The sequence below is a fragment of the Mesocricetus auratus genome, unplaced genomic scaffold, assembly GCF_017639785.1.
Source record: "Mesocricetus auratus isolate SY011 unplaced genomic scaffold, BCM_Maur_2.0 Super-Scaffold_100691, whole genome shotgun sequence".
NCBI lineage: Eukaryota > Metazoa > Chordata > Mammalia > Rodentia > Cricetidae > Mesocricetus > Mesocricetus auratus.
In genome coordinates, this window is record NW_024429267.1 from 31,218,203 (window position 1) to 31,235,103 (window position 16,901).

At 38.6% G+C, this 16,901-nt stretch overlaps 1 protein-coding gene across 2 annotated transcripts in view; it reads left to right on the top strand.

Annotated features, from left to right (window-relative positions):
• Positions 1–16,901, top strand: part of Plod2 (procollagen-lysine,2-oxoglutarate 5-dioxygenase 2) — a 69,768-nt gene that overhangs the window by 22,080 nt on the left and 30,787 nt on the right. For both annotated transcript variants that reach the window (XM_005080720.4, XM_005080721.4), the window contains exons 2-4: positions 9,305–9,396; positions 9,703–9,839; positions 14,864–15,027. In XM_005080720.4, coding sequence (XP_005080777.1) covers positions 9,305–9,396; positions 9,703–9,839; positions 14,864–15,027 — 393 coding nt within the window. The remainder of the gene's footprint in view (positions 1–9,304; positions 9,397–9,702; positions 9,840–14,863; positions 15,028–16,901) is intronic.

Below are 16,901 nucleotides of genomic sequence, written 5' to 3' on the forward strand. Positions count from 1 at the left end.
GAAAATCTGTCAGTGTTTAAATCTGTGGTTTAGACTGTCTTTTGAGCACATTTCAGATAATAGATGGTTAGCTGCCTCACTTCCTGTGGGTTTCTCAGTGGGCAGATTTTGAGATTGGTAAACCATGCTAAGGCTAAATGTGGCACACATGGCCCATAAGCTAGGTACTCCCTAGCTTCAAGACTGGAATATGTCAAAAGGACTGGTGACTAGTGGGGAAAGTAAAAGAAAAAGACCAACTTTGTAGAACTTAAAACCAAAAAGCACATACACTAATGGTGGTATGCTCTTCAGGATAAAGCTAAATCGACTCAAGTGTGGTGATTGCTTCTTAGGGACAAGTTACCGGTATATCACTAAAGTCAGCAAAGTGTCTTCTGGGAGCTGCACATCAGATTCGTATTTTACTTGGAGACAGGCTGTGTATGCAATGTATCCTGGTATCTCTTTAGTACCTGAACAATGGATTGAAATAAAATATTTTGATCTACTGTTTATGACTAGTCATTTACTATACATATGTATTTTTCTGAACGATACTAAACACGTTGATTTCCCTCTCAGTTTATAAGGAGGATACACTATACTTCTTGAATGCTGCTGTTGCTTTCTGACCTGTTGTAAATTGAAACAGGATTTTCTTAAACCACACCATTTCTTACTCATAGAATCAGGAGGGAGTATGGCATCCTTTCATTGTTAAGCTGCATATTTTTTGTATATGTTCTCTCCTTTTGCTTTGCATTCTCATTATAAATCTGACAAAAAGTCATAACATAACCAGAGTGGCCTCCAATCTAATTTCCTGGAGTATGTCACTGCCTGAAACTTCATGAGCATGGTCTTTACAATCCATGTTTCTATTGGTGTTCCACAGCACTCTGGGTTTTCTGTGTCTGCGCTGGAACGCCTCCCACAAAGCTGTTCCAAAGGGCCATGAACTGTGTGGTCAGATTCATCACACCCTGAGAACCCTGGTTCTCTATTCACGTTTTCTGAACTCATTGATTCTCTTGTTTCTGTGACAACATACCAGTCACATACAACTTAAGAGAGGACTGAATTATGCCAGCTGTGCTTTTTGAGGACTTCCATCCATCATGGTAGAGATGGGAGGACTGAATTATGCCAACTGGGCTTTCAGAGGACTTCTGTTCATTGTGGTAGTGAAGGGATGGCATCAGGAGCAACTCTATCTGTGTTTGAGAGCATTACTTAGTGACTGTTCATATTAGGCTGAGGAAGCAGAGATTGCCTCAGAACCAGGGCCAATCCATTACTCTCAAAAGGTCCCCAAATGCATGCCAACAGGTGGAGGCCAGCTGCTATGTAGCTCGTGGGACATTGCAGATTCAAGTCATAATAGGATTGAACTTGGAACTTATTATACAGATATAATCTATTTGCAAAATTATGTACAACATGATCAGTTGAATCCTTTTACATGTTCTTAAGAATAGCAGTGTTTTAGAAACAACTTAACTAAGTCACCAGCATAATGGTTAAATAAATAACGTTGTTCTATTTGAAAACAGCTCAAATGCATGTAAAACCTACAAAAGGAAAATATGAATTAGCATGTAGAGTGAGCTCATGTATAAAAATATGAAATACCAACTTATATGGCATTGGGATCTAGAAGCAGGCAACAGAACCAGTTTCTTTACTGTCTTGAATGGGAACCACTCAAATGTTCATTTCATCATTATAAAAGCTAAATCATAAAGAAGGAAATAGCAGTCACACACATATATTATATTTTAAGTATTTTAAAAAACTTATATGTGTGCACCACTTTGGACCTGGTACCCACAGACTCTAGAAGAGGGTGTCAGATCTGCTGGAACTGGAGTTGCAGATGGTTGTGAGCCGCACTGTGTGGGTGCTTAGAATTAAATCTGTGCTCTTAAGAGCCAGTCTCTTAACCACTGAACCATTGCTCCAGGCCTATGTGTGTGTATGTGCGCGCGTGTGTGTGTGTGTATATATATAAAATTTTAATATATATATTAAAGTCTTTGATTTGGCACAGTGAAGCTAGACTGTTTATTATTCTTTCTGAAGCACTCTGAAGACTGTTAACTTTCTCAGCAAGGTCAGAGTGAGATGCTTGGTACTATAGCATACGGATGATTTTTGTGACAACTGTAGTATTCCCCGGAGCCCCAATCTGTAGTGGTGGCATTAAGAGTCATATGGGAGTCACCTTTTTTAGCCCCAAATTATCATCTAGTACACTAGTCCATATTTTTAGCGATTTCTTACATGGCAGCTTCTTCTGAACAAGGCGAATTTAAGTAACAGGAAGGTGTTACAAAGATTCTGACTTCTGGAATCGATGCTGAAAACCTTACAGACACACTGAGGCTGAACTGCCACTTAATTTAATGGACTTGTTTGTACATAAAGGTAGACAGGGCAGGCATCATCACCTGTTTCTAATTCTTAGGCTTGTTGTGTTGGGAATTGAAGTCAGGCCTTGAACATGCTAAATAAGCTCTCTAAACTAAGAGCCAAGAAACAGCATTCCCAGTCTGACAGGTAGCCCTTTAAAAATAATTCTGTAGTGTTCTCATAGAGACAGCTATCCCATTGTAACTGAAAATGGTAAGTGAAGTTTAGGATGTCATTTGTATCAGATTTCAGTAGCACATGTTTGTTGATCTTTTTAAATTAGAACATTCTCGTAGAGCATGGTCTCTTAGGTCCAGCACAGCTGAATGTCACCTCTGCTTCAGGGCAGCTCTTGCAAGGGTGTAAACTCATGGGGATGTGCATTACCTTTATCTATGGCTCTTTGGTCCTGGTCCCTATATAGTGTCTCTTGTGCATGAGCATAGGGAATATTTTTAGTGCTTGTGTAAAATACAGAATAAACAGAGCAGTCAAATGTGTTTCGTTTTAGGAAGTCTCTGATGAGGCATTTGGCCTGCAGATGGGTCACTCCGCTCTGCAAGAAGGAAGTTCCCTTATCTGGCACAACTTTCTATCTTGGAAATTGTTGATGCTTCTGAAGCCTTGGAATTGAATAATGTCTACTTTTTCTTTTGGATGGGTGGTTGGCAGCTCCTGGTTTCGTGGACATTAGAATTATATCTAGTGTTTACCTTTTGTGATGTTTGGAGGTATCAAATAAGCTTTCATAAATTCTGAAAATTTGCATTTTATTTCTTATATAGAGTATAAGATGCACAGTTTTCTTATGTAGCTCATTTATCTTGGGATATCTCTTATTGTTTGTGGTATTGAAATGTCTTCCTCAATTAAATACTCTTCGATTGCAGTCAGCTCTCAAAAATTTTACTGAAAAAAAAAAAGCCTTTCCCCCCCCTTTTAAGTGAAATGAGTAACCACAAACGGTGCTTGTTTCTTTTTTCCCTATTATTCAAGTACAAAGAACTCAGTCCCTCAACTGTTATTGGATGGCATGACTTCCAAATCTCTTGGCACCCTGGTCAAACTTCACACAGTCAACACTTACTTTTGTAGCATACCAGTGTCTTGTAATTTTCACAACTGGGAAAGAGCTGACAAATGCCACCTGCCTTGTTAACATGACTGTTTTCTTTGCCTCTTTTGGCATGTGTTGGCTATTTTTGAGCCTGTGTTCAATTTCCTGAGGTTTTGGTTTTGCTTGTTTCTTTATTTGTTTTCCTTTAAAACATTAACTTGGGTTTTACTTGCTTATATGAAAACCTCCTTTAGCGTGATCATTCTTTGGTGTCTGAATTTTGTTTCACATTATAAACTCCAGAAAGAATTTTTTGGATCTCTGTATCTAGTTTTTGGCTGCTATCTAATTCTTGTGTGATTTTTATTTTCATGTTTCTGGGAAGGGATTACTATGGATGTGGGCGTGTGGATCCCCTTCATTTTTCTTCCTGTTCTCTATCAAGTTGAGTAAGGTTGAGCTCTTTTAACATTCAGGTCTGAGTAACTGAAGAGAAGCAGAAGTGTGTGTGGGGAGAGAGCTCTCCTTACAAGTGTGGGTCTAGAGGAATGGTGAGGGACTATTGGATGCTGGCGAGGTGTTCCTAAAAGTAATTCTTAATGAAGTGCATTTTGTACAGGTCAAATAAGCTATGTGCCTCATGTTTTATGAATCTTTTTCTTAATCATGTGAATATTGTTGAAACAAGAGCATGGATTAATCTAAACTTGTCCCTGTGTTATGATCAGCTTTTCTCATTTTAATTTCTGTGGTTAGTGGTTCTTGTCATTGATATAAAGTATCTGGCCAACAATATCTTATATAAAAATTACATCTCATAGTAGGGTAGTTTTATAGTTTCAATCTACCTATAATCATTTTTACTATAAAATATACTAATTTTGATTTTATTTGCAATGTAAATAATCTACTTGCATGCTTGAAAATGTCTTTAAGCTTTCATAGGTTTTTGAAAGTTAGTCTTCCAGTAACTGTATGGCTAATATATGTATATATTGTATATAAGGAAAAAACAGTACATACAATACATGTTTTTAAGTTTTTAGTTCTAGTATGTGTTAAATTTTATTTGAAATAAGTCTATAGAAGTATGTTATGGTTTGAAGTGTTTTTGAAGAACCTTCATAATGGCCTCAGTGACATCTGTCACTTCTTGAAACTTTCATCAGGTAGCCTCTTCTGGTACCCGAAGAGTTCATCTGGCAGAAAAACTTACCTTCTGCCTAAGATAGATTATCATATAGCCTCCCTGCTAATAGCTGATGACAGCCACCCTGTCATCCACAGTGTGCACACTGCTGTGGTAATCAGCTTATCCCGGTTAGTCTGTGATTTTTCCCAGGTTTATAATAAACAGGGTGTTGAGAAAGAGAAGTGGGTGACAGCTGACTCATATCGGACTACCAGCATATCTCTCCACATCCTACTTGTCTTTGCATCATGCCGCTGAGTGTGAAAGTGCAGATGAAAATGTCCCCTTGTCTCCCGTTGCCCTTTTGAACTTATATTAGGAATTGCTCTTGAGGCCCTTTTGTCCTGAGTTTCACAATTTCACAAAATAAAATTGTTCCCTAGCCACCTACACTGTTAGATTGTTTGTGTGGCTCAGTACTTAGCAACAAAGTGGTGCTGTAAGACCTAGGAAAAGATGTTTCTAAGGTTTTTTTAATTTCTATGTATGTGTTTCTGTGAGTGTACGCCGTGTGCAAGTGCTCTCTGGGTCCAGAGACGGCATCACATCACTCGGAGCTAGAGGTATCGGCAGTTGTGCTCTTCTTAACTATTGGGTCATGTCTCCACCCCCCCAATCTTATGTTATCTGTAATTTGTATTCCAAATTTACTTCTTAATTGGTTACTGCCTAGCTGAAGGATTCTTGGAAAGTCTTTTTTCTCTTTACACTGCTTTTTTTTTTCCTTTGTAAGAAGTGGCCTTGTTATTCTGTCCCTGAGATAATAATCACACTGATAGGAAACGACTGTCAATGGGTGACTAGGGCATGCTTGCCTTTTGCATGAATTCTGGTTCTGGTATCTATTAGCAGTCTTCTGGATTCTGAGTCTTGAAATGATGGACAGTCGTAGCAGTAACTAGCCAGTTGAGTTTGTTGAGGGTGTCAGATCCTTCCTACACCTAGCTCTCAAGGATGCACCAGGAAGATTGGGGATTCTGCCCTAGTTATTCTCACATTTCTGAATGGATCAGGGTGTTTGTTACAAAGCAGACGCAGCACTTGGAGATCTCTGGAGAGCCACATGAGGGTCCTCCAGTCTTTCCTGTCAGCAAAAACACATTGACAGCTTAGGTTGATCAATTCTTCAGAATAGGGTGGTCCCCTTGGAAATGTTGTAGAGAACATCTGGGATCCAAATTTCCAAACACCACTGAGATCAGCCCTCCAAGCAGGCCTTTTTGAAGAAGAAAGTCTCAGGCTTGCCATTCCTTTTCTGCTCACATGACATTTCAAAGTTTGCTTTCTGCTCTTTGAGTCTTTGCCAAATGAGACCACCCAAAATACTGGAAGCAAATGAACTTTACAGATTAACTCTGACGTTGGCCTCCTTGCTCTGTAAATAACTTATTTGGTGGTATTAGCTAAGTCACCCATTCTATTTAAATTTATTCTCCTTATCTGTGAATGTCAGGTAATACTACGCATTTTGTTGAAAATGATTATGTTCACATATGCATATGAGATTTTATATATATATATATATATATATATATATATATAATTTGTCCCTGAATCCACTTAGTCAAAAATGTTTATACATGCAACATATATATATATGAGAATTTTTCTTATACTCCATTATATGTACAATTTCATGCTTTTATGTACCAATTTAAAATGTTTATTAATCCAAGGACTGTTGAATAACATGAAAAACTTGGTGGCCTAGTTGATGGTTGAGGACATGACTTTTTGGAATACAGTCTAGTTAGAGAAAATTTGATCATAAATGTTTAACTGTTCTAATGAGTTTGTAATTGCAGTTTCTGGAGAATGTCAGAAGAGAACTGGAGACTGTAAAACAGCATGTGCTCTTAACAGCTGAGTCATCTCTCCTGCACTTAAGTTGAAGTCTTGAACTGATGTTTGAAAGTTTTTGAGTTGTTCACATCATCTCTTTGTATACCTTTCTCTACTGTTAATAAGTTCCATTTCTCTTAACAGTCATGCCGAGATGCAGGTGAGAAGGCAGCTGTCTGTGGGTAATAGTCAAACACACCTGCCTTTTAAAAAGTTGTGAACATTGTGTATTCGTTATCAGCATCAGTAGAGAAGCAATAAGGGTCTTTATTTGCCATATGGTTGATAGTATCACTTGTAAATTTTTTATCCCGTTCACTAACATTTTTATCCTTTTAACGATTCTCACTGAATTATGAGTACTATTAAGGATAATAAAGTTCCTGTTATTACTTTATACTAGTGAGGGTAAATGTAATAATCAGTCCAGTCAAATCTCTGAGCTTGTAGAAGTTTTTGATTCATGTAGAAAAAATAGTTTAAAATCATTATAGAAAAAGGGTGCCTTATAAAGTATTCTCTTTGTCTTCCTAATATCTGGCCCTCTGTTTTAATGTGAACTATGAATAGTGACTTGCCAGATGGTTAATCAGTGAATCCATGTTTGAAATATTCAAAGTGAAATTGATTCTTATTTATTTAGTTTTGTGTTTATATGTATGAATATATTGTTTATGTTTGTGTTCATGTGTGTGCTCATGTGAGGACATACACATGCTACAGAAGTCTTGTATAGAGGCCAGAGGACAACCTTGGGGTGTTGGTTCTCACCCTTCCACTTTGATTCAGTCTGGATCTTGGTCTGTAGAGTTGGTTCGGAAGTTAAGAGCATTGGCTGCTCTTACAAAGGACTTAGGTTCCATTTCCAGCATCCACACATAAGCTCACAACTGTCTGTAAGTCTAATTCCTGGGGATCTGACACCTTCTTTAGGCCTTTACAAGTACCAGGCACACATGTGGTACTTATACACATATGCAGACAAAGCACCCATGCACAGAAAATAACAAATAAATAAATCTTTAATGTAAACAAAGTCTGGATGTCATCACCATTGCATACGGCCTGCTGGCCAAGAGCTTGTGCAGTTTCTCCTGCCTTTGTGTGTGTCTCCCCCGTGGGGCATGCTGGGATTACAGACCCTAGTGCTGTTGCTGCACGCATCCTTCCTTGGGTCTAGACATCCAGGTCAGGTACTCAGGCTTGCCCATCTCTCTAGCACTGGAAAATTTTGTTCCCTAAAAATAATCATTTAAAAATATCTTTAAGATACCCTTTTTAAACATCTTACTGTTCTGTTGCTGTGATGATCAAGGAAAATCTTACAAAAGAAAGTGTTTAATTAGGGACATGCCCACAGTTTTAGATAGTCCATAATCATCATGGTGGGAAGCAGAAAGACTTGGAGCTGGAGCTGTAGCTGAGAGCTTTACAACTTGATAGTCATGCAGCAGGGGTGAGGCGGGAGATACCTCCTCTGTCAAGGCCATAACTTAGTCCTTCCCCAACTGTTCCATGCCCTGGTGACTAAGCCTTCAAATATACTTGAGCCTATGGTGGCCATTCTCATTCAAAGCACCACACTCAGATCATCACACCATTAACAAATGGCTTTATTTTATTTGCAACATTTATTTATTAAACCACAAATTTGTAAGATATACTTGTTTTTAATCAGAAATCTAAAATGCAGATGGTTTTCCTTTTGGTTTGAATAGTGAAATGTTCATTTTATCTCCATTATACTTATTTTCTATAGTAAGTGATTTTTAGAACTTGATATGCAGCTTTTAGTTCATTAACTGATTCCTTTGTTCCATAAATCCTGTGACTAAAGATTGTGTATGGTTTAGGGTTCATGCAGGACCTTTTCAGTTTTCTTATATCTCTGTGGCCTGGAGAATTAAGTGGGATAGCTTTGTGCTTACAATGTTGAGATGTTAGTTTGTCTGTTTTAGTCCATGACTCCTCCTAAATCTGGGAACAGAAATGCCCAACTCCTTAGTGCTTACTGGGGAAGATGCATCTTTTATGATTTTTCCCAACATCCTTTTGCATGATAATGCTATCCATCTATCTATAGTAGCTTTCATAGATATTTGTGAACAGATCCTTAGTCTGCCTACTTCTGTCAAGAGATACTTGATTAAATTAGAGGAAAAGCCACTATAAAAGGCCACTAAAAACTACGTATTTACTAGGTTTGTTGACTTTTGTTCCGATTACTGTTTAAGAAGCTAAGCAATAAATAAATGATACAAATGTGATGATTTTTAAGACATCTAGTATAAGATTTTATGAGGAGGAGTAGAAGTAAGACTTTTTCTACAATCTGCTTTCAATTTGTTAAGTTTATTTTAGAGGATAAGGATTAGTCTTGAAGTTAGGTCAAGCAGTGTCACTGCCGAGTAAACAGGGATTGCAAGGAAGTGACATGAAATTATGCCTCACAGCTGGGATGGTTTGTAGGTAACAGTGCACCTGGCGGATGAAGTCATAGCTACAGAAGTTTAACCCTTACAGGCGAAGGAGACATTTTGTGGAAACTTCTTCTGTGTTTGAAATCTCTATTCAGAACTAATTTTCCATGAACCACTAGTGAAATCTATTTACCGTTAAAATAATTTCTTGCTGCATAGCTTCATCTTTGGATAACCCACCCGAAATTCCTATTTTTTCTGTGTTTCTTGGTTTAGTGTTATCTAAATTAACTAATCAAAGGCATTCCCAGGAGATAATGAAATTTGTAATCACTATAGTGAATTATGGAGTGATCGCATGTAATTTCTTGTTAAACCTTCTTGTTTATGTTTTTACAGATAAATTATTAGTCATAACCGTAGCAACAAAAGAAAATGATGGATTCCACCGATTTATGAATTCAGCCAAGTATTTCAATTATACTGTGAAGGTATGATTTATCTTTCAATCTTGGGACTTGTTAGAAGGTTTCTTCATTTAAATCTGAAAAGCAAGAATAAGATAATATGAGTCCACTTTCATGGGTTTAGGTCAGCTTTTGAAATGTTTGGAATGGCATGTTTGTGGTGGGTGGCACTGAAGAATTATGACATGCCCATGAATTAATTTTCTTTTTTCTCTCATTGTGCTTTCATTATAAATATATAGTGGGTTACCGTACATGTTTCTTTTGACATTTTTATGCTATTGCTACCATTAGCATTTTCTCAGGATGAACTCTTGATTTCATTTATAGGTTCTTGGTCAAGGGCAAGAGTGGAGAGGTGGTGATGGGATTAACAGTATTGGAGGGGGCCAGAAGGTGAGGTTAATGAAAGAAGCCATGACACAGTACGCCAGTCAGGAGGATCTGGTTATCTTGTTTACTGAATGGTAAGAGAAATAGTCCATGGGCTTTTTAGTCTACATTACATTACGTTTAAGGATGAAAATTTATAACTAAAGTTTAATTGCTGAATTATTTTACTGCAAAGAATCATTATTGTAATAAGCATATTTTCCTTAGTTAGTAACTGGTTCCTTCAATTAGCAACCTCTGTTTCTGAGCCCCGACTTAAAAGATTGTTTTATACTCAATTTTTCATTAACAGAAACTTTCCTTCTATGTAAAATAAATTTATTAGGCATGAAAAAGCACAATCTGGGCCAATCTTGTAGTATATTAAAGATGATGAGTTATAATAAGATCTAATGAGAAAGGAAAGACCTAGCTTAACATTTTTGTGGAATTTGTTTTAATTTTGAGTGAAAAGTGCAGCAGAGATCATGCTTGAGTACACAATTGAGAGAGACAACCAAATGGGTTCTGTTTAACTATGAACAAAAATACCTTGTAAAGTTATAATTACAAGGTAGACATGAGACCAGTGCTGTTAAGAACAAAGAACCCATCAGGCATAAATGTCTTTGCATTTGTTTGTTTTTGAACTTGAGACGAAATCTGAAGGGATACACATCCAAGCATGTAGTCTGCCACTGAGCTATCCCCTTCATCTACAAATGCCATTTTGTACATTACCAAATTCTCCTAATTAGTTTGAAATATCTAAAATCTTTCCTTAACTTTAAGAACGCCAAGTCGTACCATATACAATTCTTCCTGTCTTCCTTTTACATTTTTATAGTGTTGCTACTCATCATTCATTTTAAATTCTGTTGAATTCCTCTCATTGGTGTAGGAAAGACATCTTAAATCTTCTTTTTCCAATTTCCTAGTGTAAAGACACATTATTTGCAGAGGACAATGAAGATGGTAGTTCTTCGGCAACACGATATGAGAGGATGGCCTAAGCTTTGACATACAAGTAGAAATAACAATGTCTCAGTGCCATCAAACCTTACATTTTTCATGCCAAGAATTTAATATCTTCTAAACAAAAACTTTGTTTTCTTATGTGTACCTTTTATTGCAAGATGAATTGTGACATGGTCTGTATGGTATGGCTTGTGTACCATGAAGTTTTCTACACGTATATATTGAGCACAGAGCACAGATTTCTTTTTTTCACATCACTGAGCTTGAACCTGACACAAGCAAATTTAGATAATCTGTGAACAAGCAACCTCGTAGAAGCTAGTAATGATTTGTGGTTCCTGAGCCCCTGAGTTGGGGTAATCTGGTTTCCTCTATGCTTCCCTTCCCAGCCTCCTTTCTTCCCTGCTTGTAAGATTTAGTCTTGCAGTGGGAGGAGTCCAGCTGTTTCTGACAGACAGGAGAGGGGCATTATGAGACACCCGTAGCCTGGGGCAACTCAGTGTGGTTCAGTTGCGTTGTATTTAAGACTCAGCTTGGTGGAAAAGACCAGAGTCCAAATGTCTTATGCAGGCCAATGTAAATATTTGGTGACTCTTATTTCAGGCACAGCAATTGACTCTGGGGTGTGGCACCTTCAAGAGAGCTTTAGACTACTGGAGCAAGGAGTGTGTATGACAGTGGTGGCAGATGGCTGGGAGGATGCATGTGTAGCCTTTAGGGTCTGTAAATCAATCAGGTCATTGTCTTCTGGGAGAAGAATTGAACAATAGATGTAAAATGGAATCAGTAAGATAAGGCAAAACGATTTTGAAGGAAGCAGTCATGAAAAAGGATGAGTCCAGGATGAGTGGCGGAATTTCATCCAGTCTGGGTAACTGTGTGGTTGAAGGTTCCACAAAAATAACTCATAAAAGGACAAACAATCGTAAAAGTCTCAAAGACCTGGCAGAGATATAACTGTGGCATGTCTGGGTTCAATCTTACTGGTCTTACAGGAATTGGGCTATTTACCTAATGCCTAAATGTGGAAAGTTTTATTTTATTCTCCATATTTAAATAGACTGAGTTCCTGTGAGAATTATTTTTATGACCTCTGTACATTCGGGTTTTTTTTTGGAAAAAAAAATTTCGTTTTTACATTTTTGTGATTCAAATAATTTTAAGTAGAAAAACTTTCTTCTTTTTGAGAAGTTTTAAATAGGCACAAAGACATTTTCGGAGGAATTTAAGCTGAAATGACACCTGCTAGAATGAAGTGGGAAAGATTTCACCACACCTTTTAGCTGTGTGTGGTGGCACCTTGGCAGGTTATGCCAGCACTTGGGAAGTGAAGGCAGCGAGATCATGAGTTCAGGGCTTGCCTGCACTTCATTGTGTGCCTGGGCTACATAAGACCATTTCTTGGGGGAAAAAAAGGAAATACTTTACATTTTTAACCAAAGTAATATTCTTACCTGAATTGTATGAAAATAGTTTTTTCATGTGCATTAAAAGAATGCATTTTAAAAGTAATGTTTATAAAGTGCTAAATTATCAAATTGAACATCATACTTTTATAAGCTATTGACGTCATTAATAGTCTGAGATATAGTTATATCTTTGTCCTTCACTAGAGTTTCAAAGATGTAAGACAGTCACTTTCTAAGTGGTAACTTTTGGGCATCATGATGGGGATCAGACGGAGGCTTCCTTCGCGTTAGCCTGAAGCTGTACCTGGAGTTACACTCCACCCTCATTTGTAACCTTTGAGAATGTGCTGCTACTTACTAATTTTCTAAGGGAAAATTAAAATCATGGTTCTTTGGTATGCCAAGCTACATTTTTTTGTTTTCAGAAACTGTCTTGGCCTCCTCTGAGGCTCACTGTATACCTGACTCAGAGTTTGAGTTTTTGACCTCATCTTTGGTCTTATTTACACACACACACACACACACACACACACACACACACACACACACACACACACACAAAACACCACCACCAACTAGTACTTTGGAACAAAACAAATAAGTTAAAAGTAACAACTGAAAAATATTTTTTCTTGTAAGTCAGGTTAGTTTGTTTAAGTTTAAATAAACACATCAAAAAGTTAATTTCGAGATTTCAATCAGATAATTTATTGGGATTTAAAGCTTACTGTTTAAAGCTTATTTTGAACACACCCATGCTTGCACTAACTTTTCCTGTGCCCTGCTTTCTCAGCAGTCCCTCCTCCTTTTAGTAACGAGTGGCTACTGCATTTGCTTACACACTTACAATATGCTGTTAATTAGAACATTTCTAATCTCTTTCCCTCTGTTTTACAAATGAGAAATTAAACAAGGTTAAATAACTGGTTTGGTACTCTGATAGCTAGCAGCAAAGCTGGGGTCAGCCTGCAACTGGCAGACTTCAATACATGCTGTGATAAACTTTTCAACTATGCTCTTAGTAGTGCTAACAATATCTCACCTATTGGTTGTGAAAAGAAAAACCAAATTCCACTATGTACTTATGTGTCTGCAAACTTTCTGTGTCATTCTGCCTATTGGGATATTCATGAGCAGAAATATAATTTTGATGTGCAATACTTCATAATAGAGATAAAAGTAACTGATAAAATTCAACATTTTCTAGAAGGATTGCAAGTGAAAAGAAATGAACTGATTTCAAAATTGCTTTTAGCTATAAAAAAATGGGGGTGAAGTGTCTCTTTTTGAGTAGTGGATTGTTCGAGTGATTTCAATCCTTGGCAGTTGAGCTGGGAGGATTTCAAGTTTAATCTGGGTTATAGAGTGATACTCTCATCTCAAAATAAATTAGTAAATATCAATTTTGTTTAGCAGGATCACAGAATTTAGTTGTGCAGTTTTTATCTCAGTTTAGAGTCAGTTGGTCTGTATTGTATTTTCACTAGTAAGCACTGGCCCCCTGTGCAGAGGAAAGGGGAGAGCGGGGTGGGCAGTGCCCCTTTTAAAGGACAGGACCTGGTGGTCATGCGTCCTGGCTCCTTCACACTGTGCTGGGGAGAGTTAGCCATGTGCCCTGTCTTCCTTTACAGTACTTTCTACACAGGATGGCCTTGTGTTCAGCTTCACATGAGCACTGCACTACTAAAGGAACTGTCTCTGCTAAGAGTCTGATGGAGAACGTAAATTTACTTCAAATATTTTTGGCTTTTTAAAAGTATATCATAGAGATAAGCAATAATTGTTATATTTTGATAAAATAATACAAACACATTAAAATATAAATTACTAAATCTTACATGTGCATATCTAATAAATACAGAGAGCATACATGGAGCAGCTATGGGTTTCCTGACAGGTCCTTATGGTGTATCTGAACTGTTAGCTACTAAAGAGCCCTTTGCAGAACTCAAGATCATGAGCTTGCCCTCATGTTTGCTACCTAAGAAAACCATTATGTTAGTGTCCTGCAAGCATTTGGCTCTCAGGTACACTGGTGTAAAAACAAATACAGGTAAATTTGAGGTTGCAATAAGCTGGGATTTTTCTGCAAAGAATTTACATTCCTCGTAGTATTTTTACAGTTCATTTTCTGTTATGTTGTGATTCAGTAAGTTAGCTCCGAATAAATACAATTCAAGAAAAAAAATGGTAAAACATTAGACCTTAAAATATATTATTAATTTTTACCTTGATTCAAATCTGTGGAGACTTAAAAAGATGAACTTGTCCGATTAAGATTCCATATTACATAGTATATCAATTATTAAATGCATACTGATGTCAATGTAAGACATTTGTAAAAAACAGTTTCTCAGAGATAATATTGGATTGGTTCACATATCACTGAAATATATGACTATTAAGTTAGAAACTTTTATGTGTTTATGCCTATGCCTACAATTTATATAACATTTTACAATTTTTATTTTGGAGATAAGCTATTATCTACTCTAATGGAAAATATCACATATTTTTATTTCATTTGTAAATGTAGAATAAAACCAGGATCAAATGTAGTCCATGTGATGTGAATTGGGAGGAGGTTGTGTGTGGTGTTCTCTAAACAGATGTATTAATCCTGTACGGATTCTACATCCTCATTTTTTTTAGGGATTTCTTTTTCTTGGTTGTCTGTTTAAATTCTGAACCATGCATGTTAAAGCTTGTTTTGTTTTTGTTTTTTTTAACAGTTTTGATGTTGTATTTGCTGGTGGGCCTGAAGAAGTCCTTAGAAAGTTCCAAAAGACAAATCACAAAATTGTCTTCGCTGCTGACGGGATTCTGTGGCCAGATAAGCGGCTGGCAGAGAAGTACCCTGTAGTGCATATTGGTAAACGCTACCTGAATTCAGGAGGTATGAACAATGCTGCTATAGACAGGAGGTGTGAACAGTGCTGCTGTAGACAGGAGTGTGAACAATGCTGCTATAGACAGGGGGTGTGAACAGTGCTGCTATAGATAGGGGTGTGAACAATGCTGCTATAGACAGGAGGTGTGAACAATGCTGATATAGACAGGAGGTGTGAACAGTGCTGCTATAGACGGGTGTGAACAGTGCCGCTATAGACAGGAGTGTGAACAATGCTGATATAGACAGGAGGTGTGAACAGTGCTGCTATAGACAGGGGTGTGAACAGTGCTGTCATAGACAGGGGTGTGAACAGTGCTGCTATAGACAGGGGGTGTGAACAGTGCTGCTATAGACAGGGGGTGTGAACAATGCTGTCATAGACAGGAGGTGTGAACAGTGCTGCTATAGATGGGTGTGAACAGTGCTGCTATAGACAGGAGTGTGAACAATGCTGATATAGACAGGAGGTGTGAACAGTGCTGCTATAGACAGGGGTGTGAACAGTGCTGTCATAGACAGGGGTGTGAACAGTGCTGCTATAGACAGGGGGTGTGAACAGTGCTGCTATAGACAGGGGGTGTGAACAATGCTGCTGTGGACAGGAGGTGTGAACAGTGCTGCTGTAGACAGGGGTGTGAACAGTGCTGTCATAGACAGGGGTGTGAACAGTGCTGCTATAGACAGGGGTGTGAACAATGCTGCTGTAGACAGGAGGTGTGAACAGTGCTGCTGTAGACAGGGGTGTGAACAGTGCTGCTGTAGACAGGGGTGTGAACAGTGCTGCTATAGACAGGAGGTGTGAACAATGCTGCTATAGACAGGGGTGTGAACAGTGCTGTCATAGACAGGGGTGTGAACAGTGCTGCTATAGACAGGGGTGTGAACAATGCTGCTGTAGACAGGAGGTGTGAACAGTGCTGCTATAGACAGAGGGTGTGAACAGTGCTGCTATAGACAGGGGTGTGAACAGTGCTGCTATAGACAGGGGTGTGAACAGTACTGCTGTAGACAGAGGTGTGAACAGTGCTGCTATAGACAGAGGGTGTGAACAGTGCTGCTGTAGACAGGGGTGTGAACAGTGCTGCTATAGACAGGGGGTGTGAACAATGCTGCTGTGGACAGGAGGTATGAACAGTGCTGCTGTAGACAGGGGTGTGAACAGTGCTGCTGTAGACAGGGGTGTGAACAATGCTGCTGTAGACAGGAGGTGTGAACAATGCTGCTGTAGACAGGGGTGTGAACAGTGCTGCTATAGACAGGGGTGTGAACAATGCTGCTGTAGACAGGAGGTGTGAACAATGCTGCTATAGACAGGGGTGTGAACAGTGCTGTCATAGACAGGGGTGTGAACAGTGCTGCTATAGACAGAGGGTGTGAACAGTGCTGCTGTAGACAGGGGTGTGAACAGTGCTGCTATAGAAGGAGGTGTGAACAGTGCTGCTATAGAAGGAGGTGTGAACAGTGCTGCTATAGACAGGGGTGTGAACAGTGCTGCTATAGACAGGAGTGTGAACAATGCTGATATAGACAGGAGGTGTGAACAGTGCTGCTATAGACAGGGGTGTGAACAGTGCTGTCATAGACAGGGGTGTGAACAGTGCTGCTATAGACAGGGGGTGTGAACAGTGCTGCTATAGACAGGGGGTGTGAACAATGCTGCTGTGGACAGGAGGTGTGAACAGTGCTGCTGTAGACAGGGGTGTGAACAGTGCTGTCATAGACAGGGGTGTGAACAGTGCTGCTATAGACAGGGGTGTGAACAATGCTGCTGTAGACAGGAGGTGTGAACAATGCTGCTATAGACAGGGGTGTGAACAGTGCTGCTATAGACAGGGGTGTGAACAGTGCTGCTATAGACAGGGGTGTGAACAGTGCTG